General features: G+C 34.5%; 1 protein-coding gene across 2 annotated transcripts; it reads left to right on the forward strand.

Annotated features, from left to right (window-relative positions):
• The first annotated feature begins 22724 nt into the window (after nt 1-22724).
• LOC112291036 (uncharacterized) lies at nt 22725-26741 on the forward strand. 2 transcript variants are annotated; one of them, XM_090256097.1, is made up of 10 exons: nt 22814-22998; nt 23230-23272; nt 23745-23825; nt 24105-24222; nt 24426-24520; nt 24808-24882; nt 25104-25448; nt 25647-25746; nt 25914-26082; nt 26320-26741. In XM_090256097.1, exons 2-10 carry the CDS (start codon nt 23267-23269, stop codon nt 26405-26407), a joined length of 1077 nt encoding a protein of 358 aa, XP_090112223.1. In that variant the 5' UTR covers nt 22814-22998; nt 23230-23266; the 3' UTR covers nt 26408-26741. The 2 variants fall into 2 exon arrangements, with proteins under 2 accessions (XP_024393741.1, XP_090112223.1); XM_024537973.3 differs by lacking the exon at nt 23230-23272 and having other exon boundaries at nt 22725-22998.
• Nucleotides 26742-27489: the final 748 nt, after the last annotated feature.

A 27489-nucleotide genomic window follows, 5' to 3' on the forward strand; every position in this document is an offset into this window, starting at 1 on the left:
AATGATGTTCTATATCTCAATGCTTTGTACAGCCATGATATACTAGATTCTTGGTAATAGCAATGGCATTCTAGTTATCTTCATAAATCAAAATCCTTTTCAGATTATGAATGTCATAATATCTAAGTACTTTATGAAGTCACAAAGTCTCTTTTGCTGCATACTCTACTTCTATTGACAAAACAAAAACTAAAGATTTCTTTTTGTTTGACCAAGTGATAATTGCCCTGCCCAATATAAATACATAACCTCTTACTAAATGGCATGTCTCTATACAATCTGCTCTATTTTCTATTATTGGAGCCTACAAGTTGCAAATTTTTTTTTCTTTCCTCTATATTGTAATATCAAATATTTTGTTCCTTACAAGTAACACAATATTTTTTTGATTCCTTGCCAATGTGAGACATATGGATGTGCCATATATTGAGCAAAGTATTGACAAGCAAATGCAATATCATATCTTATATCAATTGTAAAGTAGAGTAATGAACTTAAAGCTTTTTCATAAACCTTTATCTTTTGCATCCAAAAGATCATCATTTTCATGCTTAGTGACATAACTTTGTATTATTGGTGTAGCAATTGCTTTTTTATCTTTCGTTCAAAATTCTTCCAGCTTTTAACAAATGTATTTAGTTTTATTTAAATTAATAGTATCATTTTTTTTTTAATCTTGTAAAAAATCAGTGCAAAAAAAATCACTAAGTTAACCAAGGTCTTTCAACTTGTAGTACTTTTACAATTCATCCTTGTACTTCATAAGATTCTCAAAGTTCTTACCATTAATAAATATATTATTGATATAGATAATCAGTATAAGAACTATTCTTTCAATGTACATTGTATACAATTAAGGGTCTGATTTTGAGTACTTTTAACTAAGATTTAATAAAGATTTATTCAAACTCTCATTCTATCTACATCTAGATTGCTTCAAATCATATAAAGTCTTCAATAAATGCAATACTTTGCTTTTGTATTCCAATAGAACTTCCAAATCTTTTGAAATTTTCATATAAATATTTCCTTCTTTAAATTTTGTCACTTAAAATAGCTGAAACAACATCAAGTCATAAAATATTCTAATTAAAGGTAGTGGCAATTGCAACAAATATACAATTTTTTGTAAGGTAAGCAAATTACACAAAAATTTCTTAATAATCAAGATCTTTCACTTGTGTAAAGCCTTTAACAACCAATTCTCCTTTAAAATATTTAATAGAACCATCATTAGCAAGCTTTTTCTTCAAAATCCATTTTGAATTGATAGCCTTTCTACCATTGAATAAAAATGAAAATTTCCATATACCATGATCTTTCAAAGAATTAAATTCTTCTTTCATGGCATGACTCCACTTTTTCTAAAAGAGCTAAATTCATAGCTTGTTCTCAAGGACATGAATCTCAAAAAAGAGAATCCTCAATACACTCTTATATCATTGAAGAGAACTAAAAAGTCACTCAACAGGTGATGTAATATTAACTAGAATGGCTATTGTCAAAAACAAAAAGACTAGAAAGACTTGAAACAAGATTAAAGACTAAAACGACATAGACAAGAGTGAAGAAGGCTTTACTCTTGCTTCCATTTATACTCTTAACTAGGAGCTACGTGGTGATGTCTTATAAGACCTCCAAAACATGTTGATTTTGCTAATCACATGTCTTAACTTATAAGGTAAGTTATCTATGTATGTGCCACATTGTTAGCTTGTTCCACAAGCTATTATGCAGAATTAACTTATTCTATAAGCTACTAACACATGATTAACTTGTTGGCCAAGTTTTTGACCTACAAATACATCTAAAGTCAAACCGCATCTATAAAGCTTCTAAGAAGCTTCATTAAAAGACTTTATGAAATTAATCTATATTTATCTACTTCTACCTAATCATATAAGTAATTATTGTTATAAATATATATGTCTTTGATATTACCTCCCTTTTTAGGGACAAGTTCCATGAGGAGTGGTCTTTATATGTTGAGAAAGTCCAAGACGTAACAAATTGTATTTGTCGCACACTCCAATCTTTATTCTTTTTAAAGATGGTTGATAGGTCCTCTCAGCCATCGATAGTGTCTCATACCACAAAGAGAAGACCATCTTGTTATTTAGTCATTGTTGAGGCCTTTGTAACTTCTTCCAAATAAAAAATTTAAAATACCATCAAGAATTGTTTCTACTTCTAATAAAATCACCAAACAATAGGAGTTTCTTCCAAGGTCGTGATACCAAACATGTCATATCTCGCCATCTATTCGAAGAAAGACATGTCATTCTTGAGGATCTTCATCTCAATTTTGTCACCTTGAAGGTTGTAATAATTGCAATATCTCATTTGATAAGTCCACAAATGAAAGCACTTAAGTTGAATCTACTGGTTGTTGGTTCTCCATCTCCTTAGCATCACAAATACATCCAAGCTACAAAGAAAGATAGAAGGTAGAATATTATCTTCTTTTCAACTTGTTTCTTTTATAGCAAAGATTTGCTATTCTTTATCTTAATTTTGATAGATTTTATTGATGAAAAGCTTCAACTTTCTTTATTATATTTGCAAGATTCTTTGATGGCTCCTATATGCATTCACTAATATCATATCCGTATCAATGAACAAGATATTTTAATCTATTTTGGTGCCACCTTGAGTCTAAAACTTCTTCCACCTCAAATTCTTGATTATTATCTACTTTAGTAGGAGGAGGTGGCATTTGTCTTCTTCTCAAAATATTCATTATTTTATATAACTCAAGAAGAGACATGTGAAATACAGGGTGGATTTTCATAGACTCTGGTAGATATAATCAATAAGCAACATAATTTATTTGTTCACAAATAGAAAAAGGTCTCAGCCTATGATAGTCCAACTTATTATAAGGACAAGTAGTCTTGATATTGCAACAAAGTAACCATACCTTATCACCTATGTTGAAATGTGGTTGCTCCTTGTGATAGACATCCGCGTTGGTCTTTTGCCATCCTTGAGCTTCTTTTAATTATAACTTCATTGTTGCATGTAGCTTTGACAAATGATTTGTTAAATCTTCTGCCACATGATTATCAACTTTTGAAAAGTCAAAAGTATCAAGTCATGGATGGTAACCATAATTAGCAAAAAAAGTTATTTATTAAATAGAAGAATGTACTGAATTATTGTATGTAAACTCTGCCATTGGCAAAAGAGTTGTCCAATCATCTTGATGATAGTTGATAATATACCTCAAATATTGTTCCAAAATTTGATTCATCCCTTCCGTTTGTCCATCACTTTGAGGATGAAAAGCTGAAGAAGGCTTTATATCCACCTTTAAAATCTTGAATAAGGTTCTCCAAAATCTTGATACAAATTGAGTCTTCTTATCTGATATAATATCCTTTGGCAATCCATGATAACAATAGATATTGTCAATAAAAAGCTTAGTTGTTTCTTCATCTAAAATAGATTTTATACATGATATAAAATATGCCATTTTGGTGAAACAATCTACAATTACGAATATGGAATTATATGGTCTTTGTCATAGATCTCATAATTAATCTTGACTATTAAGAATTATGACGAGCTTGAAAGACACATAATCGTAAATCACCTTCTAGAATATATAGGTGGTCTTTGAAATATAGTAGATTGTTCTTGAACTCAAACTTTGAAGTATCATAGGACTTAGAGGAAGTATTCTTGATATCATGAACAAAAAGATCAGAAGACATATTTTATTGAATTCACTTGACAAAGATTGAATGAACAATCAATTTTGATTTTATTGCTTAAAGATGAAAATACTTGGGCTTTAAGAAGATTGTTCTTTGTTGATCAAAAGATGCATCTCTTTCTTTTGGTACAAGATAAGAACATCTAAAAAGGGTGTCTGATAGACCTTGTTGTTTTCCACATCGATAAGTGATCTTGAAATTGAATCTGGATAAAGACATGTTTCAATGGGCTTCACGATGATTCAAAACACATGCTGACATAAAGTACTCGAGGTTTTTATGATCCATATATATAGTGACTAGACTTGAAGCGCCTGCTAGATAATGACGCCATTCTTATAATGAAGCTATGATTGCAAGGAACGCTTTGTCATGGATCTCATAATTAATCTTGATTATTGAAAATTTCTTGGATTAGAAAGCTATTGGGTGGAGTTTGATATCTATTCTTATTTATGACAATACGACACCCATATCAAAGTTTGATGCATATGTTTTCATAAAAAATACCTTAGAGAAGTTGATAAGATACAAGATTGGTGCAGAAGTAAACTCTTTCTTTAAAGTATCAAATGATGTTTTTGCTTCTTTATTCTACTCAAGTTTGTCTTTAAAAGTCAAACGTGTAAGTGGAGCTGTAACTTGAAAAAAGTTCTTCATGAAGATTCAATAGTAATTAGTAAAGCCTAAAAAATATTACACATCTCATACTATTTTTGGAATCTTCCAATCTATGATAGTTTGGACCTTCTAAGAATCCATCATAAGGCCTTTGTTGGAAAAAATGTATCTTAAAAATTCAACTTGAGTAGTAGTGTAGAATACACACTTTTCCAACATGGCATATAATCTTACATCTCTAAGTTTCTGTAACACAGTTTGAACATGAAGTTTATTTTTCTTTTGTATTCTTAGAATAGTTTAGAATGTCATTTAAATTACGAATGACAAAATCATCTAAAAACTGATGAAAAATATCATTCATAAGATATTGAAAAGTGGCCAATGCATTCGTGAGTTTAAAAAGCATGACATTATAATCAAAATGTCCATACCCAATTCAAAAAGCACTCGTGCTTTTATTTCTTTCTTTGATATGAACTAAGTTGTATGTTCTTTTTAGATTTAGTTTAGTATAGATCTTGAATTCATTGAATTAGTTAAGAAGTCCTTAAATCAAAGGCAAAGGGAAGCTATTTTAGATGGTAATCTTATTGAGTCCTTGATAATGCACACACAACCTTCTTTTTCATGAATAAGCGAAGAGCTCGAGCTGAGGATTTAAAATGACATATAAAGTTATTTGCCAAGTTTTGATCAATGTACTCTTTTAATACAAGCAATTCATTCTAAAATAAGCTATAGTTTGGTCCAAATGGTATTGAGCTCCTTCTTGTAAATCAGTTGAACATTCATGAGGTCGATGCTTGAAAAGAATACCTACATTTTTTTTTAAAAAAATATTTTGGAAATATTTATATTGACTAAGAATATTACTTGATATTTTTTTACCTTTTAAAATAAACATATCATATATAACAAAAGTTGTTCTTTCTTATGCAACATGCATTAAAGCTCTTGCAACTTTCAGTAAAGGTTTGGAAGTATTCGACTTTTGTGCTTCTACTTCACTAACTTGATCTTAAATTATACCATCAAAAAAGTTAAGATTACGAGGAATCCAATCTATATGAGAATTATATTTTTTTAGCCACGATAATCCTAAAATAATTGGATTAGAAAGAGATCTTATTACATAAAATACTACTACGTTGTTATGATCTTTAATTGTTACATCTAAAGGAATAATCTCATAGATAACATTTCTAGAAGACAAAAAATGATCATCTATGACTTCTACATATACGGATTTAGTTTTCTTGACTAAAGGTATTTTTTGATTTTTGACAAAATCTTCATCTATATAATCGATTGAGGCTCTTAAATCTAATAAGAAAAAGACTTTTTGATTTTTAGGTCCTAAACACACATCTATTATAAAACAAGGTGAGGGGTGTGAAGAGAGAATAGGACCTTTATTAGGTGTTGCATATGTTTCCAGATACACAGTTTTTATTATAGCTAGAGAAACTCATTTTTTGACATATTATCTTTTTTGGTAATTGTGCTCCTCATTTTGTAATTGCGTTGCTTCTTTGGACAATGTTGAATAATATGCTTAGCTTTTCTATAATATAAACGCAAATCCTTTTGGCAACATCAAGTCTTTTCTTGCTTTGTGAAAGTTTTAAAACATATCGTATCAATTTCTTTTGGTTCAAGCCTTCATGAATATATTTCAAAAAACTTGCTGCCATTACTTGACTTGTTTCTCTCGAGTTAAGTCTTTTTTCTTAATACCTTTCAAATAATTTATTATTGCATGCAATGGCTTGAATAATAAATTAATCTAAAGATTTTACTTTTGGAATATTTAATACTAAATCTTTGATGCTATCCTTCAACCCATATCAAAATTGATTGATAAGTGCTTTATTATTCCAGTCTACATCGCAAGCGAGGTTTTCAAATTCAACAGTATATATGGTCACTGATCGTGATCTTTATCATAAAGATAAGAACTTGGTCTCTGCTACTCTTTTTTGATCACTTTCTCAAATGTGGCCGTAAACACTTTTAGGAATGAATTCAAATCATAAAAGAATTGTGAATCTTTTTCTATTAAATGTGCAAACCAAGAGTGAGCACTTCCTGATAGAAGTGCGCCTATGAATTCAACTTGAATAAATCCATTAGGATATTAGAAAGAGTGCAATCTTAGATAGAGCTTGACTTGTTCCAAAAATCTTTGAAATTTTGATCTTGTTCCATTAAACTTCTTAAGCATACTAATCCTTGTCTTTATCATACTTGTAGAAGCAAAACTCCTTGGATTTGGTTGTGAGGTCAATCTACTTGTTTCCTTTAATTGTACAACTTCTTGCCATAGACTTTGAACTTCTTCCATAGGTGTAGGCATACTACCTCTATGATTCATATTAGAAATACGTTGTCGGGATAGAGAGGTTTTGCCTCAAGAAAGTGCTGGCCTTCTGGCTATCACTAATTGCTCAATCAAGCTTAAAATAAGAAAATCCTAATTTTATATATACAAGTTCTCTTTTTGAGACAATTACACCAAATACTTAAGTCTTAAATAGCCAACAACACCCAAAATATGGTAGAAGTACTCTAAAACCTTGTATATCCTTGTGTGGAAATTCTCTCGAACTTCAACATCTCATAACTCTTGATCCAACCGTCCAAACAAGTTCAAAATTTACATGAATTACCGATATTTTGTTATTAATTTGTACAACAAATTTCAATCGCAAATTTGTCGCGGATCTTGAGATGTCTTCAAAACCCTAGCAATCGCTTCAAACCCTAATCTTTATATACCCACACGCAATTTTCTTCATATCTCACAAAAAATAAGTCCAAATGCCACGAAACTTGTATAGATAGCTTTTTAACACAAATTTTTACATTCTCCTAAAGTTTGAGCCAAAATTTCGTTCGAAAACTCAAGTTATGGCTCCTAACACTACTTTGCACAAAACCATTCACTTACTACCTTTGATTTGAATGCGCTGTCTTTAACTTCCTATAACTCCTTCACATAAACTCCAAATGTAAAATTTCCTTCGCAAAAGATGTATGTCTTGAAGTTGCCTTTTCAGCAGTACCTTCCGATTTCCAAAATCTTCCGTAAGACTCCTCTTAAACTCAAAAGAGTAACAGTAGGTCTCAAATTGACACCTTAACTTCAAACGGCTATAACTTATTTACTCTAACTCCAAATCCTATAAAATTTGCACAAAAATTGTAGCCAAAATCCTAAACTTTACAACCCTTGCCTTTGATTTCCTAATGGCCTCTTTGAAGTCGCCGAAACCCTTATCAAGGTAGAGGGCAGCCTCCTAAAAACCCATTGGGCATGGATTTTGACCAATGGGGATGAAGATCCTTATTTCTACCTTCATCCAACCATGCCTTGATTTCATCCCTCCCAATTAACCTCCTATTAGTTTAAATCTTCATCTTTAGGCCCCTATCTCCTCTCAAGACTTCATACTTAATATTAAGGTTCTATAACTTTTATATACTATAATCAAACTAAGTAAGGAAAATAAAATAAAGTTTTTTCATACCAACTCTTTTTAATTTAATCTATTATCCACTCTAACATACATTTAGATTTATTAACATTTAATGTGTTCTAACTAATTTTTACATACTATAAGTATTTACACTACGACCATGTAATATTTTTACTCTAAGAGTATTGACAAGCTTATGAAGATTTGCAATAGTTGCAAATTTATTCTCACTTTGACTAGCTATAGGGTCTATAATCTTTCCTTTTGTATGCAACTCAAACAAATTCAAAAAGTTAAATTAGAGGAGGGTAATCTGTAACCTTTAATAAAATTTCTACAAAGAAAGATAATTCTTTCTCTTTAAAGAAAGATCAATGTTAGAAAATAAGATTTTTTTTTATTTGTTTAAAAGATGGATAGTCCACAACCTTCAAAATACAATTATAAAAGTGGGGTAATTTACTCCTAAAACAAGACAAAAATAAAATGTTAGCACTTTTGTCAAATTATCAAGGACATGAATCTCAAAAAAGAGAATCCTCGATAGATTCTTGTGTTATTAAAGAAAACTAGAAACTCACTCAAAAGGTATTAAAATATTAACTAGAATGGCTATTGCCAAAAACAAGAAGACTAAAAAGTCTTGAAACAAGATTAAAGACTAAAACGGCATTGACAAGAGTGAAGAAGGCTTTACTCTTGCTACCATTTATACTCTTAACTAGGAGCTACGTTGTGATGTCCTATAGGCCCTCCAAAACATGTTGACTTTATTAGCCACATGTCTTAATTTGTAAGGTAAGTTATCTATGTATGTACCACATGGTTAGCTTGTTCAACAAGCTACTATACAGAGTTAACTTATTCTACAAGCTACCAATTGTTAGGGACATAGTCCTTAGAACCTTCTAGAGACAAGTTTCTAGAACCTTTTAGAGACAAGTTTCTAGAACCTTCTAGAGATAAGTTTCTAGAACCTTCTAGAAGCAAGTCTCTAGAACCTTCTACAAGCTTCTTAGTTGATAGAAGTTGCTTGAGAAGCTTCCTAAATAGGAGTATATATTAGAATCAAGGTTGAAGAGTTCTTTAGTCTCGACAACACATCTCTTGGAGCTCTAGCTCACCTCTCTGGTATTGTTCTTGTATTCATCTGATTAATCTAGTTCTTGCCAGTTCTTCTTGAACTTCTTGTTAGATCTTGAACCTGTATTTTTGTATCCGTGACAATTTATCGAGACTAAATTCACATCAGATATCACAGCTAGTTTCTTCGTCGTTAGAGTGTGGATTATTCCTCTGCTTGAAGGTGTACTAGCGTTTTAGAGGTTGCGGATTACCCTCCTCTAAACTGATACTTCTTTGTTACAATATTGGAGTCTTATTCTTCTCGGAGAGAGTGGATTATCCCTTTTCTTGAAACTCTTAAAGCATTTTAGAGGTTGCGGAGTACCCTCTTCTAAACCAATATTGTCTTCTTGTAGAGTCATTTCTGTCCTTCTCTTAGAATGGCCAGAGGCCAAGACATTAGTATGACGGAAAGTTCGGAGTCCAAGTTGGATGCTATCATGAATGCCCTCGCTATATTATCGCAAAGAACTGCAGATATTGAAGGAGTCGTGGCAAGGCTTCATAATGATGGAGCATCTGGAATGGCACAATCTAGGTTGCACCAGCCTCAAACTTCTATACTTAGAAAAGTAACTTTGCCTCAGGTTCGACAAGCACCGTTGGTTCTACAACATAAGGAACCTTGAGTGAGTCTTCTAGACAAGTTCGATGGTACGCGTTCCAAGTTTTGAGGATTCGTCAATCAAATCAGGTTGATAACAGTTTTATAGCCCGAACGCTATTCAACGGAGGAGTCCCATGTTGGGCTTATTGGAACCTTACTTATAGGGTAAGCTCTATCATGGTTTACTCCTTTGTTTGAGAAACGATCGTCCATACTAAACAACTTTGAAACCTTTTTGGAGGCGTTTGCGGAAGCATTTGGTGAACACGACAAGGTTCGATGGGCTACAGCAAAGATCCGGTCACTATGACAAGGGATGCACTCTACATTAATCTATGCATCAGACTTCAGGCAATTAGCATGCAACATCAATTAAGACGAAGTAGTATTGACGAGTCAATTTTATTGGAGTTTAAGGGATGATGTGAAGGATTTGCTGTTAACTCTTCTTGATCTACAAATGCTCAACAAAGCTATTAGTCAAGCTGTGAAGTGCGATAATCGCCTATTCCAACGCCGCTAAGACTAATGTTCAAGACAACATACAATTCGCTATGCCCCAATTATGTCGACAAGCAGCGTGAATTCATATTCAAAGGTAGAAGACATGCAAATTGATGCGGTACATGTCAAATCTCTTACTCTAGAAGAAAAAAAGCGGTGTATGGAGGAAGGTCTATGCTTGTATTGCGGTAAAGAAGGCCACAAAGTTGGAAACTGCTTCAAGAAGCAAAATCGATGTATTCTCAGGACTAGGGGCGTGTTTGTTCAGGAAAACAAGGATGCCCAGCCACAATAGGAACCGTGTGACTGGACAGTGAAATATGGAAACAACAACCAAGTTCCTTTCTTTTCGCTGAACCTGCCCTTTGCTTTACAATCCCTTTGCTTATTGGCCCTGAGAAACTGAGAACCTCAATATTATTAGATTCAGCTGCACCTGCTTGTTTCTTAGACGAAGAATTTGTGAAGTGTCATAAGATCCTTTTAGTACAAAAATCCAAACTTGTTCACGTTGAGGTCATAGATGGGCGACCTTTATTGTTTGGTAATATCACCCATGAATCAAAACCTATAAAAGTGACGTTTAAGGGCCATAGTAGTCATATTATTTTCAATATTATTAGAACTCCATCAAATCCTGTTATTCTTGGTCTTTCTTGGTTCGAAAAGTATAATCCATCCATAGATTGGAGGTTGCGGAAGATGACCTTTTCCACAAAACCACCCAAGATCAAGCCTAGTAGAAAACCCTGAATAGAGAAATCGTTATTCATTGGAAGAAGACCGTTTATAAGATCGTCTAAGGAAGGCACACCGTTTGTCATTTATGCGGCTCCAACTACCGGGAAGAAGATCTCGACAACAAGTATACGTGGGCAATATAAGGATTTTAAAGACGTGTTTCAAAAGAAGAATGCCGACATGCTACCGAAACATCGACCATAATTGCACAATAGACTTGCAAGAAGGAGCACAACCGCCTTTTGGCCCAATCTACAATCTATCGCAGACGGAGTTGGCAGAGTTGCAGAAGTACGTCCATGAGAATCTAGCCAAGAACTTCATCCGTCAATCAAAATCATCAACTGGAGCACCCATCTTATTTGTGAAGAAGAAAGATAGTTCGTTGCGGATGTGCGTGGACTATCGAGGCCTCAACAAAGTAACAAAGAAGAATTGTTATCTATTACCCTTGATTTTTGGTCTCTTAGAACAACTTAGACATGTAAGAATCTTTACAAAAATTGATTTAAGGGGAGCTTACAACCTCATACAAATCAAGGAAGGAGATGAGTGGAAGACAACGTTCCGTACAAGGTATGGCCATTTTGAGTATAATGTCATGCCCTTTGGTCTTACCAATGCTCCAACGATCTTTCAACATATGATGAATAACATTTTTCGAGAGCACCTTGACGATTGTGTTGTCATCTATTTCGATGATATTTTGATATTCTCCAAAAATGAGGAAGAGCATGAAAAGCACATTCGTTTGGTCTTAAAAAAACTACACGAGCGAGGACTATATGCCAAGTTGGAGAAGTGTTTATTTCAACAAAGAGAGATGGAGTTTTTGAGGTTCATTGCGACTACAGAAGGCTTGAAGATAGACCCCAAGAAGGAGGAAGCAATCATGTCTTGGAAGGTTCCGAAGACAGTTAGAGACATACAATGCTTCCTTGGTTTTGCCAACTTCTATCGGATCTTCATCAAGAATTACTCTCAAGTTGCTGCTCTTCTTACTCGGTTGACATGCAAGGGTAAGTTGGAATGGGGACCTCTAGCAGAGAAGGCGTTTCAAGACCTAAAGACCGCATTTACTACGGCTCCAATCTTGGTACATCCAAACTTTACAAAGGCCTTCTATTTAGAAACTGATGCTTCGGATTTTGCTTTGAGAGCTGTACTTTCACAAATGAGAGAAGACAAGAAGCTCCATCTAATTACATTCTATTCTTCAAAGTTTTCTACTACTGAAATCAATTATGAGATCCACGATAAGGAACTTCTTGCTATTGTGGATTCTTTCCAAGAATGGCGTCACTTTCTTGAAGGAGCTGCACACCCAATGACCATATATATGGATCACAAGAATTTGGAGTATTTCATGTTAGCTTGAGTTCTAAATTGATGTCAAGCTTGGTAAAGTATGTTGCTATCTAGATTCGACTTTGTTATCACTTATCGACCTGGAAAGCAGTAAGGACTATCCGATGCCTTATCGAGGAGATCGTATCTTGTACCAAAGGTTGGAGAAGCAACATTTCATCAATAATGTACCACATTCTTGAAGCCAGAGCAATTTCAGCTTTGCGCTACTATTGTGCCAATTGATGCTGACTTCCTGAATCAGGTACGTGCCGTGACCATTGAAGATTCAGTAGCCATTGATATTAAGTAGCGTGCCAATGATGACAAGTTCAAGATGGAGGGAGATCTTTTATACTTTGAGGAGCAGTTATATATCCCAAAAGCACCAGCACAACTCCAAGTTCTTCAATCTCACCATGATTTTCCAACTACAAGACATTTTGGATTCAATAAGACCTTGGACCTTATTTCTCGAGATTTTTGGTGGCCCCAAATGTGGAAGGATGTGAAAGATTTTGTCCTCTCCAGTGACATTTGTTCAAGATCCAAGAATCCTCGACAACGCCCTTATGGACTTCTACAGCCATTGCCAATTCTACGTCAACCATGGTCTTCAGTTTCCATGGACTTCATCACGGACCTGCCATCATCGAATTCATTTGATAGCATCTTTGTTGTGGTAGATCGGCTTATAAAGATGGCGCACTTTGTCCCTTGCAAAAAGACATCGTCCAGTGAAGTCACAGCAAGGCTCTTTCTCGATAATGTGTATCGATATCATGGACTACCAGATGATATCGTATCAGATCGAGGAACCCAGTTTGTATCAAAGTTTTGGAGATCTCTTTTTGAGATACTGAAGGTGGATATCAAACTTTCTTCGGCTTTTCATCCTCAAACTGATGGCCAAACGGAACGGGTGAACCAAGTCTTTGAACAATACTTATGATGCAACATCAACTATCAGCAAGACAATTTGACCACATATCTGTCGCTAGCCGAGTTTACATATAACAACACCCTCCATGCGTCGACTCAATACACACCATTCTTTTCCAACTATGGGTATCATCCGAAGCTTGATTTATTGAGTCCGTCAACAAATAACAATCCAGCAACTGAAAGATTTACGAAGCAACTATCAGAGCTTCAAACTACGTTGAAGCTTCAATTTTCAATCTGTTGAAGAATCCTACAAGGTGTCTGCAGATAGATTTCAGAATCAAGCACCTACTTTCAAAATTGGAGATAAAACATGGCTTCTTCGACAGAATATCAAGACCAAGCGACCATTTGATAAGTTCGACTATCGAAGATTGCGACCATTTATCATCCAAAAGCAAATCAATCGAGTGGCGTATCGTTTGGAATTACTGGCTTCTATGAAGGTACATCCAGTCTTTCATGTTTCTCTGTTGGAGCCTTATCGAGAGTCGTCTTTTTCTGGAAGAGTGCAATGTCTGCCACCTAGTATTGAGATCGAAAACCACGAGGAATACAAGGTTGAAAAGGTGCTGAATTCACGGCGAAGGTTGGGCAAGTTGGAATATTTTGTTCATTGGTGTGGCTACGATATTAATGAGCGAATGTGGGAGCCAGCTGATAATCTCGCCAATACGCCGTAAAAGGTACAGGAGTTTCATCAACAATATCCTCATAAACCTAAGCTGGTTCGACAATAGCTTCTTTTAGAAGGTTGTTCACCTAAGAATATAAGGAAGGGAAAGAGCACCACCAAAATTTGTAGTTGATGTAGTTATTTTCTCCAAGATAAAATAGAATTTTTTCAGTAGCCATAGTTTGGTCTTCTGATATGGATAGCCAAGAGATAGATACTATGTCAGTCAAATTATCTCAACCAACTATCTCACGAAGGTGACCCCAAGATGAAGAACCGCCTAAATCATGATGACGACGGAGGATACCGAGTAACCGATCACTGTTGATTTTATTTGAGTTCGAGCCTACTTATCATGGTTAGCTAGAAGGCGTGTTTGCAGGACAATTTCACAATGAAGATACAGAAGTTCATGCTTGGTCAGAAGTTGAAGGAGTACGCCACTACCGTTGGCTTCAAGGGCCGATGAACCATTTGCCTCGTGAACAACAATTGAAGTTCATAGCAGACGTTATGCGATAGATCTTTATTTTCTTATTTTGGTACTGATTAATAACAATATTGCTTCTCAGAGACCTCGAAGCTAAAGGAGGGGGTGATGTTAGGGACATAGTCCTTAGAACCTTCTAGAAACAAGTTTCTTGAATCTTCTAGAAGCAAGTCTCTGGAACCTTCTAGAAGCTTCTTAGTTGGTAGAAGATGTTAGGGACATAGTCCTTAGAATCTTCTAGAGATAAGTTTCTAGAACCTTCTAGAATCAAGTCTCTAGAACCTTCTACAAGCTTTCTAGTTGATAGAAGTTGCTTGAAAAGCTTCCTAAATAGGAATTTATATTGGAATGGAGGCTGAAGAGTTCTTCAGTCTCAACAACACATCTCTTGGAGCTCTAGCTCACCTCTTTGGTGTTGTTCTTGTATTCATCTGATTAATTTAGTTCTTGCCAGTTCTTCTTGAACTTCTTGTTAGATCTCGAGTTTGTATTTCTGTGTCCATGACACCAATACATGGTTAACTTGTTGGCCAAGTTTTTGACCTACAAATACATCTAAAGTCAAAATCGCATCTATGAAGTTTTTAGGAAGCTTTACTAAAAGACTTTATAAAATTAATCTATATTTATCTACTTCTACCTTATTATATAAGTAATTATTGTGGTAAATATATATATTCATAACACTTATTCAACAACCTGTATTTTTACATAATCATCAACATAAATCATATCTACTCTATTAATTGGCAAGTTACAATTTCTTCAAATAATTTTTTTGTCTCTTTTTTAAGATGTATAGTACATCCTAATACTGCTTATAATATTTGTTGGATCAATGCCACCTATATAACGACGTCTTAATAGTAGAGATTAAGTAATTACCTCTACTTTTGGTTGATAGAATTCTACTACTTCGATTGATATAGGATTTGCTTCCTCTTCAACCATTTTTTTATTTAATCTATTATACACATATAATCTTGAGGCTTAAGGTTAGGATATTTCTAATTCATTTGGATGTTGAAAATTTAATATATCAAGATTATTTCTATGATTCATATCTTTTTTAATTTTATCTTAAAGATAACCAAGGTAATGAGCATATTGAAGAAAATGTTTTTCACCATAAAAAACTTCATGTGGTATCTTACTACCAAGTCTTGCTAGTAAAAGGTGATTGCAAGTCCAAGTCACAAATTTTGCTACAAATGTTAAACATTGACAATCCAACTTGGCATCATGAAGAAGTATTTGTTATCCTTTTAAAATAGTCTACATCATATGCTTTATCATATCAATAATTTCATGTATATATATATAAGAGTGATCATGTGCTAAATGCCTTTAGTTTTGAAGTGAGAACTAACCTTACTATTTAAGAATTTAATACGTTAATCAGTGAGAAAATCTTTTATTTTTTTTTTAGTTCTTTTTTGTAACTTTGCTTATCAAGTCTTATAAGCAATATGTACTTGGTCCTTAATTTGAAGAAATACAAGGCTATAATAGCCAAAATATTCATCAATCTATACAACTAACCATTTGATACTATGAAAGCTAGTTATATCAAAATAACTAAGATCAAACACTATTACATTTAAAATACTATTTACATACTGATGCTTCTGTGAAAAAGGTTGCCTATGGGCCTTGCCAACAATGCGCTACTTACAAATAGGTATTTTATACTTTTCTTTTTATTCTTTAATCCTTGAACATAATTCATTCTTTTTATATTGTATGCATTGAAGCATGTGCTAAAGCTTGATGCTATTCAATAAGTATATGATTTAAAATTGATGAGTTAGAATTTGTGGCAACTTCTTCAATTTTACAAGGCATAAGATAAGCTTTACTTGCTAGTTTACCTTATATAAGTAAGTCACTTGAGGACAGAATCCAATTGATTCCATTAATACATATATTAAATTTACAACCTTTCTTGCATAAAGCTACAACTAATAATAAAGTATCAAGTGCTTCAAGCATCCAATGGACATCCTTCACAACCACAAGAATGTTTTTTGTGTAGGATCCAAAACTACAAGATGTATCTCACTTAAGCCTTGTAATTTGCTAATGCCACCATCATAGTCTTGAAGTTGGATAGTTGTATTTTCATCAAAATTGAGAAGCTTACTCCTATCTCTTTGGATGTGTATATTTATTGTACTACTAATACATATATAATATCATAATTGAGAAAATGACCAATTATTGTTTTTGCATTAAATGATGCTTCTTGAGTTGAAAGAACAATAGTAATTCCAGTATTTATTATATTATTTTTGTTTATTTTAGGATATTTTGTATCACCTTGTTAATACTTATTTTATCTACAAGTCTTACAAATACTTCTAGACTTATCAATCTTAGGCTTTTATTTTTTTTGTGGATGGTGCTTTAAGATTTGCTTTCTTTTTTTATGCACTACTGAAGCAAAAAATGAAGAACTAGTCTTGTCTGTCTTTTACATCTCTTCCTCGAAGAAAATAGATTGTACTTCCTATTCTATGATCTCTTTTCTCGTCATCAATGTAATCCACTGAATAAGTAGATTTCAAGATTTTGATAATGCAATAAGTATAAGAAATATCATGCTTTGTTTGTTTATTTCACCATTGGTCTTAATGTATTGATTCTTAATATCAAAAATCTCTCAAAGAAAAATTTCCATAGATTTTCTATCTACATATCAAAGATTATACAATTTCTTCATTAAAAATATCTTAGTAAGAACTCCTAAAGGCTTGTGGATCTTAGCTAATATATCCTAATTTTTTTTTATAATATTATATTTTGCATATATGAATTAATTGCAAGAACTTAATATTGAATGCAATCAATGCTTGTGCTTCTACTTTACTTGATTTCTATTTTAATTTTTCATCAATATCCATAGAACATTTTAATGTCCCATTGTTATTGATATATAGTTGAAGAAGGTTCCAGAAAGTACCAATAGGTTCTAAAAGAACTTTTGAAGGTTCTAGGAAGTTCTAGAAGATTCTAAAAGGTTCCAATAGATTCTAAGAAAGTTTTAGAAGTTCATAAGAGATCCTAGAAGATTCTAGGAGGCTTTAGATGATTTAGGAAGTTGCCAAAGAAGGATCTTAGGCTTGCTTTGTTCTCAAGCTTCATAGAAACTTTTCAAGAAGCTTCCTAGGACCTAGTATATATAGAAGTTGATGCTAAGGGGATTTTTAATCTTGACAACTCACTTCTTATGGTCTAGCCAAGACCTTCTTATCTTGTATCTAGTTGTTGTTCTAATGTCAAGCCAACTCTATTTTTTGATCTTGAATCCTTGTCTTATTTATAGTCTATAACAGTTTGTTAAGACTGCCATAAAATAATATTAGGAGCTTGGTCTTTCTTCACAAAGAGTAGATTATCCCTCTTCTTAGAAGTACTATAGTATTTTAGAGGTTGCGGATTACCTTTCTTTAGACTAATATTATTCTTTTTTTAATATTCTTTTGGTTTTTTTTTTTATATCATAGATTAGGTTTTTTTCTTTTGAAGGCGTGTGTTTCTCTGATTTTCTATAGAAGAAGGTAGAAAAGTCAATATGATAAATTCTAAAGAGATCAAGTTAGATTCTATTATTAATATTCTTTAAGCATTGTGGATTAGGACAAAAACTATGTCAAATCAGAATAAAAAATTATATATAACCATACATAATGGTCAAAAAGCCGGAGTGCCTCATCCACCACATCAAATTATAATAAAGGTTCTAAATTCTCAAACAATTATATCTACTTCAAACATGGAAGGTGCATCCATTCAAGGCAATGATTTGACAATAACAACAACAAAAGAACCAACGATCAGCCTTTTGAAAAAGTTTGATGGCACTTGCAAAAAATTTCATGGCTTTGTAAATTAAGTATGACTAATCACCTTGCTTCAACTCCAATGATATTTCACTGAAGTATCTCGTATTGGTTTGATTGGAACCTTGTTCTAGAGTTAAGCTTTATCTTAAATTGCCCCATTATTTGAAAAGAATTGTCTTATATTGCACAATTTTGAAGCATTTTTGACAGCATTTGCAGAAGCATTTAGTGAACATGATAAGGTTCATTTTTCAATAACTAAAATTCAAAGAAATACCAGCATACATATCAAATGAGGAGTATTGGCACATTATTAAAAGCATTATAGGAAAATGAGGGTGTCTAGCGACAATAGAGATCGTACGATTGGATTCTTCACTATCACAAACTAAAAAAAGGTCTTGTACTCTCTATGAGCCTTTCTCATTGTTTTATTATACCTGTATGATTAGGAGTCACAAAACTAGAGTTTCATACATTACTTGACTTGGGAGCCTTTGCATGTTTTATTGATGAAGAATTTTATAGATCACACAAAATGTGTATGATCAAAAAACCCAAAGTTGTACATGTAGAAGTAATAGATGGTTGACCTTTATCCTTTCGAAACGTCACTTATAAAATAATTCTATTAGAAATAACCTTTGACAACCATAGCAACCAAGTAGTATTCAATGTCATTAGATCATTACCAAGTCCAATCATTTTAGGACTCTCATGGCTTACAAAATATAATCCACAGATAGATTGAATATCATGAAAGTTAGAATTTTTTTTAGTAGACCATGGATCCTCTAGATCAATGAAAAAGCTTCTAACACCCAACTAGCCAAAATTTAAACAACATTTATTTATTGAAGCTAGAACATTTGTAAGGGTAGCCAAATAAGGTACTACTTTTGTTATCTATGCAAATCTACAATTGGAATCTGTGGTTGCTACAACAATAATTTCAAAGGCATATAAGAATTTTATAAATGCATTTGAAAAGAAAAATGTAGATATTTTGCCGAAGTATCACTCTTACAATTATGCAACTGACCTTCAAGAAGGTGCTCAACCACCATTTGGACCCATCTACAATTTATTCCTAAATGAGTTTGTGACTTTAAAAGAGTACATTGAAGAAAATTTGGTTAAGAATTTTATTCGACATTTCAATTCATCAATTGGTGCTTCGATATTGTTTGTGAAGAAGAAAGATAGATCCTTACAAATGTATATCGATTATTACGGTTTTAATAAAATCACGATAAAGAATCAATATCTATTGCCATTGATATCCAAATTTCTTGATCAACTTAGCCAAGCAAAGTTCTTTATAAAGATTGATCTATGATGTGTGTATAATTTGGTATGCATGAAGGAGGGAGATGAATGGAAGACATCATTTTTCATCATATATGGATATTTTGAATGCAATGTCATATCTTTTGGACTTATCAATGTTCCAAGCATATTCTAATATTTAATGAATGATATATTTTGTGAGTATCTTGATGACTTTGTTATAATCTATTTAGATGATATTCTGATCTTTTCCAAGAATCCAGAAGACCACAAAAAATATGTCCGCCTTATGTTGGAAAAGCTATGAAGTACTCAGCTATATGAAAAATTAAAAAAGTGTGTATTTTATGCACATCAAGTCAAATTTTTTGGATATATTATTTCCAATAAAGGTCTTTTTATGGATTCAAAGAAGGTACAAGCAATCATGAATTAGGCAAAGCCAAAAACTATATGTGATGTCCAATGCTTTCTTGGATTTGCAAACTTCTACAAGATTTTTGTTAAGAATTACTCCAAGATTGTTGTTCCACTTACGCGGTTGACATGCAAGGATAAATTAGACTATGGCTCTAAAGTAGAGAAAGTTTTTCAAAGCTTAAAAGATGCTTTCACAATAGCTCCAATTTTGATACATTTAGATTTCAACAAGTCTTATTTTATGGAGATGGATGCCTCAAACTTTGAATTGGGAGTATTTTTGTCACAATATGGAGAAGATGGCAAACTTCATCTAATTGCATTCTATTCTAGAAAATTATCAATTGCAAAAACTAATTATAAAATCTACAATAAAGATTTACTTGCTATCATACATTCTTTCCAAGAATGGTGCCATTTTTTTGAAGGCCCTTTTCATCACATGATTGTATATACAGATCACAAGAATCTTAAATACTTCATGTTAGCCTAAGTATTGAATCATTGCCAAGCACGTTAGAATATATCTTTATCACGATTTGACTTTTACATCACATATCCATCCAAGAGTCAATAAGAATTATTAAATGCATTATCAAGACGTTCTTACCTTGAACCAAAAGAAGGCAAGGCAACATATGATCAATAATGGGCAACCTTGTTAAAACCTAAGCAATTTCATCATTAAACAACCAATGTATTAATGCTTGTGGATTTATAATTTCTTGATTTGATTCGTAAAGCCTCAAATATGAATCTTCTTATTCTTAATATCAAGCGTCTTGTTAATAACATTTCTAAAGAATCTCCTAAATTCAAGTATGAAAACAACCTCTTGTTCTTTGAAGAATGTTTGTTCATTCCTAAAGGACCAACTCACTTGTGCATTCTCCAAACACGCCATGATTTCCCTATAGCCGGACATTTCAGATTCAACAAGACCTTAGAACTTCTATCTAGAGACTTTTGGTGGCCTAAAATGTGGAAGGATCTTAAAGAATTTGTACTATCATATGATACTTGTTCAAGGTCAAAGAACCCTCAACATCAGCCATATGAACTTCTTCAACCCCTTCCTATTCCAAGACAACTATGGTCATCTATCTCTATAGATTTCATTACAAATCTTCTACCATCAAACTCATTTGACACTATTTTGTAGTTGTAAATCAATTGACTAAGATGGCACATTTTATACCTTGCAAGAAGTCAATTACTGGTGAAGAAATAGCAAGACTCTTTATTGACAATGTCTATCATTACCATGGATTGTCAGAAGATATTCTGCCAGATCATGGACCATAATTTGTATCAAGGTTTTAGAAGGTACTTTTCAAGATTCTTAAGATTGACATCAACCTTTCTTCTATCTTCCACCCTCAAACTGATGGCCAAACAAAACGAGTCAATAAAATTCTTAAGCAATATTTGAGGTGTACCATCAACTATCAGCAAGATAATTGGACTTCTTACTTATTGTTGGTAGAGTTTGCATATAACAACACAATCCATGTATCTACGCAACAAATGCCATTCTACTCAAACTACAATCATTATCCAAAGTTGGATATGATAGAGCCTTCAAAGTCGGCAAATCCAGCAGCACAGGAATTTTTTACAAAGATGGCCGAACTTCAAGCAACCACGAAGACTCACTTAGAAAGGACTCAACAACATTATAAGCTACTAGTAGATGAATTAAGGACGGAACATCTTCCATTCCAAGTTGGTGACAAAGTATGGCTTCTTCAGTATAATATAAAAACCAATAGGCCATGTGATAAGTTGGACTATCAAAGATTGGAACCATTTGTGATTCAGAAATAAATTTATTACATAACTTATTGCTTAGAGTTACCTTCATCCATGAAGATTCATCCAGTCTTTCATGTTTTACTTTTAGAAAAGTATAAAGAATTGACCATATTAGGTCAAAGACAATTACTACCTTCTATGGTTGAAATCAATGATCATGTTGAATTTGAGGTAGAAGAGGTATTAGATTCAAGAATAAGACATGGAAGGCTTGAATATCTAGTTTATTAGCGCAGATATGATATCAATGATTGCACATGGGAACCAGCTAGCAACCTTATAAATGTACAAATAAAGGTTCAAAGGTTCCATCAACGACATCCATCTAGATTAAAATCAGCAAAATGAAGAACACTAGCTTGGTAAGATTGCTTCACTATGAAGATTCTTAATTCTTGGTCTCATAAAGAAGAGGAGGAAGTTACCTTTGAAGAGGGAGTTGTTGTCAAATATTTAGAATAGTATAAGTGAGTAGTTTGAGTTCACGACTATAGCCTATTTATATTCTTTTGGTCTTGTCTACTTAATATGATATGGATAGTCAAGAAATAGACGCCTTGTTTGTCATACAATTTCAACCAAGTAGCTCGTAAAGACGACTCCAAGATGAAGAGCCACTTGAATCATGAAGACGTTGAAGGATACCTAGTAATAGGTCACTAGTAATTATGTTTGAGGTAGAACATGCCTATGAAGGACGTCCAGAAAGAGAGTTTGTAGGATAATTCCATAATGAAGATACCGAAGTCTACTTAAAAACCCTACATTCTCCACCCGCCTTGACATGTAACTAACTCTCTCGACACCTTTCTGTCCCGACGAAGATAGAAATCCTCTCACTTCCCACAGGCGATGTGGACAATCAAGCGCACTGCATTCGCGAGGCATAAGACCATTTCCATATGGTTCGGCTGCAGACAACGCCGGTCTGTGCAGAGAAGCTCACCGTGGTCGCCATGGCCAAATCCAATGAATGGGGTATCCCCCTCTCTCTCACCTTAGCGTCATGGATGAATAACAGTCGAGTTGAGTTTTCATCATCCACTGTTTTCAGTTGAACCTATTCTGACGTGGGCTTGTGGTGATAGGGCCAATAGAGGAATCCATTCTGGAGTGGAACTGCTTTCCTCTCTCTGCTCCAGCACAGCATGAGAGCGAGCGAGCGAACATGGATTTTTGCTTCCCTTTCGCAACCAGGACACGAGGATCGAGGGCGTCATTGACAACAGCTTGGATGTTGTGTTTGCGTCATCACTAGTAGTAGTTTGGTTCCAAAGGAAAGCACATCTTTTTGAGAAGTAGTGCTGCTGATGGTCAGATCTTTCGATCTGGAGCTACGACGTCGTCATGGTGGTGTGTAGATGCCGCAAGGTTAGTTAGTTCATCCCCAACCCTAGTTTTAATATGTCTTCGTCGCTTTCCAAATAAACGTGTGATGCTTGAAGCAATGAATCTCTTGGCATGGACACACACTGTTTCGATTTGATCCTGTTGGTCGCTACAGCGGATCTAGAAAATGGACTGTGAGAGGGTTTTCATTGACATGAGGAAGTTGGACCTTCCACTAATTTGCGTATTTGATGTGCAATTGCATCAAATCAGAGACGGGTTTCAGACGATTATTTCATCAAATTCGCCGATGGGGGTCCGCACTGGCTTTTCTTGATACTTGCATTGAAACTATTTACTGAGGATTTTGCTGAAGCATGTTCATTCAGAAAACCCTTGCTTTTAATTCCGACATGTAGTTACAAGGCATCGTCTTGTTTGAAAACAAATTCCCCGTTGTAAGACAGTGTCGCATTGCTTTTTTTATGTTCCATAAAATTTTATCGCTGTTTCTGTACTGGTGTAAGGGGTGTAAATATTGTCGTGTGGCAAAAGAGTTCTTTGTGTATATCCTGTTTGTATCTGTGCTTTCTCAATTCCGTGGACCTTGAGTAGGCGAATCGATAACATGTTTTAAGTGTCAATCCCTCAGATTATCTCCTTTTTTGGATAGCTTGTACCCTACTTCTAACCATGGAGTGTTACGGAGGTCTTCTGGATTTATTTAGTTACCGAATCGACTTCTGCAAGCAATTAACCATACTGTTCTTTGTTCTGTTGATGGCCAGGCTACCAAGGTGTACTGCTTTGTTCACAAGGCACCAGTATGTGCCGATTGTATATGCTTCCCCGAACATCGACTTTGCGTGGTATTTATTTATTTTTGCTGCTGCATTAGTGAAACTGACATATGATGTAGTATATGTAGGTCATCGAAAACCTAATTCTGTTGGATAATGTTTGAGTGACTTTGAATGACATGACCCCTCATGTGATTGACCATAAATTTTTTAAAAACATTCTTCAAGTTTATCATCTGAGAAGAACATGTGACCTTCCTTATTGTGATAGTTGCAAAGTCTTTGCTACTATTTTTTCTTGGGTGAGTTAGCTATTAATTTTCCAAGTCCGTATTTCTAACCTTGCAGATCAGAACATACTCAGACTGGGTCATCGATGGCGATTATGATTGGCCACCAAAATGCGGCGCATGCCAGAATGATCTGAAGGATGAAGATACAATTACAACACGGCTTGGATGTTTGCGTAAGTTTTTTCCAATTTGTGGGCGTAATGGTCGATTTGGACCTCATATTTGCATCATCTAGTATCTGTTTTACGTATACTCCCGAAACTTACCTTTTTAACATTTTCAATCCCCTATAGTTAGACCTTGCAATGTCTACGTATTTTTATTGTTCCTTCATGGTGAGAGCTACAAACTGACTGGAATTTTAACTGGATCGCAGATAATCTTCACACCAGCTGTCTGCAATCTCATTTGGGAAATTTTCCACCGCATACAGCCCCTGCTGGGTTTGTCTGCCCATCATGCCCTACAGCTGTAAGTTACGCTAGGATGGCTAATGTGTTTTTTTCTCTGTTATAATCGACAAAGACTTGTAGTGCCGTAACAATCGATTTTCAGGCTTTTATGCTAGAACTTTTCAATTCAAATAGGTTAGAGGTGCGGTTCTCAGTGGCATGTTTATTGTAGAGTCTAATCGCTTTCCTGCTTCATTAGATTTGGAGTTTTGTTCTGCAGCTGACATCTCGTTCATCTAAATTTCGAGCGGGAAATTTGTCTCTCGAGACATCTGTTTAAACTTTCTACATGTTTTCTTGTTGTAGGTGTGGCCCCCAAACAAGTATTTTAAGGAATCTGGATCAGCTCTTTACAGTAATCTCAAGGAAGTAATAACTCAGGTGTGCACGATTAGTACAGCCTAATATGATTTTCGTTGTGATCCTCTACTTTTAAAATATCATATCAAGATGTGTCTTATCAAGGCTCTTCCAATTAGCATGTCATTCGAGGTCCGCCCCTACCGAGTACAAGATGATGTGCACGTTTAATTGAATAGCTTAACTTGAAGTATGTAAATGAGGTCATGTCAACTATGAGCTGATGTTTTGGACTGGTACAGGTAAGTTCAGCAAAAGTGCTTCTTGGATCTGATGCAGCCGTTCAGTCAAGAGAAACTCCTCTGGCGTTCTCCACCGGTCCACTAGCTGAAATTTCAATCTCTGATGTTGGATCGTCTGAGGGCGACGGAGTGCCCACTGCTGCAGCTGCTGATGCAAGCTCCTCGACGGTTCCTAACATTGTTGACAGCAATCATGTTAACACTAGCGATGTTCCGTTGTCTACGGGGGCCAACATGGCACAAGATTCGGGTCCAACAAGCAAGACCACTGGCCCAACCTTTGCATCAACAAACATTAATATAATTTCTCCTGATTCTCGATTTTCCAAGTCAGTTTCATCAAATGTAAATGCGCTCGAAAGCTTTCCTCTCCAAGTCATTTTCGTAACAATAATGTGTACTACAGTATTATACATTTCGATTGAGAATTATGAAATAATATCAAGTCGAAAAAAGCTGCTGGTTCTTAGATTTGAATGCAGTCAATTGCTTGAATCAAGAGTTCATCATCTTAGTTCTTAATCTTCTAATTGTTATGTGTAGCAATCCCAACCAGGCGCCACCACACGCAAGCATGCCATCCGTGTAGATAGATCACAATTCGAAAATCATGAGGAGCACGACGATAAATATTCGAAAAGAGGTAAATAGTACCGGGACATTGACTTTATACATGTCACTTCGGATTGGATGTGTCGTTATTGATCTGTAACACCTGATCATGCGAGTGAGTATTGCATGGTGTGGAATAACAGTAAATCGTTTTGGTTTTCATGGTCGTTGACCTTGCCAACATGCTTACACGTGCAGGTCCAGCGTATAGACAATTTTTGAAGTATGTGCCCTTCTTCTCTAATGGACTGCCGACTTTACCTATAACTGCCGCTGATGGAGAAGAAGCAATGGATGATCGCCGACGGCGTCGGTATCGCTCATCCACAATGGATGTCAGAAAATTGATTCTTTTATTTGCAATCATGTACGTTACAACTAAATCCTCTTTTTTTCCTGGCATAAGAGAGCTGCTCTATCATCCTCCATCTTTGTCACTAAAATTCTGGTTTACCGTTTGATAGTAGATGTTAATGTTTGTGAAGTTTTCGGTTGTATTTGTGTATCTCACTTTGGTTTGGACTTGCTGTTTAGTAAGCCTTACAGTTTAGAAACTTTGTTAAATGCATCGCTTACCGTTCTGTTTTTATGAACTTTTAAACAGGTCATGTATGGCTACTGCGATGCTGTTATACTACCGGCTTTCTCAGAGCTCTGGTTTTTCAGGTGATGCAGAGTCGGATGAACAGTGACATGTGACTTTGGTGTAGTTCCGGATCTGATTTCATTGATTGATACTTAGTGATTAGTACTTGGCAAAGGAAAATGGCTGTTTTACAAGTCGTTTTGTTGTCCTTAAGCTCACCATAACAGACAACCATTTAGACTTTATGCAGCTGTAGGAAATTCGGTAGTTGCACTTGCCAACGATATATCTTCACCTCTTCTGACAGTCAGTACCCTAAGCTGTCTGTTTAGCAAGTAGGTAAAAGCAGGACCCATTTTCTGTATTTAAGACCAATTACAAGTGCCACTCTATCCTATTCGAGTAAACATTCAGAACTGAGGCCTTCTGTTCTCTGCCAACATTGTCTTAGACTCTAAAGTTTTCTGGATCATGAATACTCTTGCGATGTTTACTTTCATTTTTACTGAGCTTACATCACTGCTAGGTGTCATTTTATGTTGCGTTAACAGCAATACAATGAATGACAAGGTGTAATGGGATCACACATTCCACAGCACTGCAGCACACTCTACAGTCGAGCCAAGCCAAATGGTTTCTTTTAAGTATTCTGGTCTCTTCAGTATGGTATCATGTTCCTACCAGAAGATCTTGTTGTCATCTGATGAGTGAGCAATGGATTAAGCTTGTGGCATTAACACAAGAATGCTGATAATGAGTTGCTTCATAAGGATGTCACTGTTCCACCAGGGGTTGCCTATAAGCTGCTTACACCATGCCCATTGTGTAGCAGGTTACTGCTAAAATTTTGCATGGTTACCTCAACATAATATTTGAACCTGATTGTCGTAATTGCATAAATCATTGTAATCAAATCCAAAGTTTATTTATCCTTATATATTGACTATTATGTATCATCTTGTGTTTCTAGTATTTCTGTGCACTTCTTACATAATGTAACAAGTAAAGATAGGTTTCATATGAGAGAAATGACAAAGGACCCAGTGGACATTCACAGGACTCTCATTAGTCAAACTTTTACTAATGTTTTTACTAGTGTTTCCTGAGTTCACAATAAATGTTTGTAACACAGGATAATAATTCCAATAGTTCACGTAAGCTTCATAAAGATGCCTCTAAATCTGGATA

Source organism: Physcomitrium patens, chromosome 14, assembly GCF_059467195.1.
Source record: "Physcomitrium patens ecotype Gransden chromosome 14, ASM5946719v1, whole genome shotgun sequence".
Lineage (NCBI taxonomy): Eukaryota > Viridiplantae > Streptophyta > Bryopsida > Funariales > Funariaceae > Physcomitrium > Physcomitrium patens.

What these genes read in the sequence shown, in the direction of transcription:
- LOC112291036 (XM_024537973.3), top strand. Translation starts at nt 22,975, where the DNA reads ATGGTGGTGTGTAGATGCCGCAAG. An exon ending in TGGTGTGTAGATGCCGCAAG is followed by an intron (nt 22,999 to 23,744) that starts GTTAGTTAGTTC and finishes GTTGATGGCCAG; the next exon opens with GCTACCAAGGTGTACTGCTT. An exon ending in ATTCTTTTATTTGCAATCAT is followed by an intron (nt 26,083 to 26,319) that starts GTACGTTACAAC and finishes ACTTTTAAACAG; the next exon opens with GTCATGTATGGCTACTGCGA.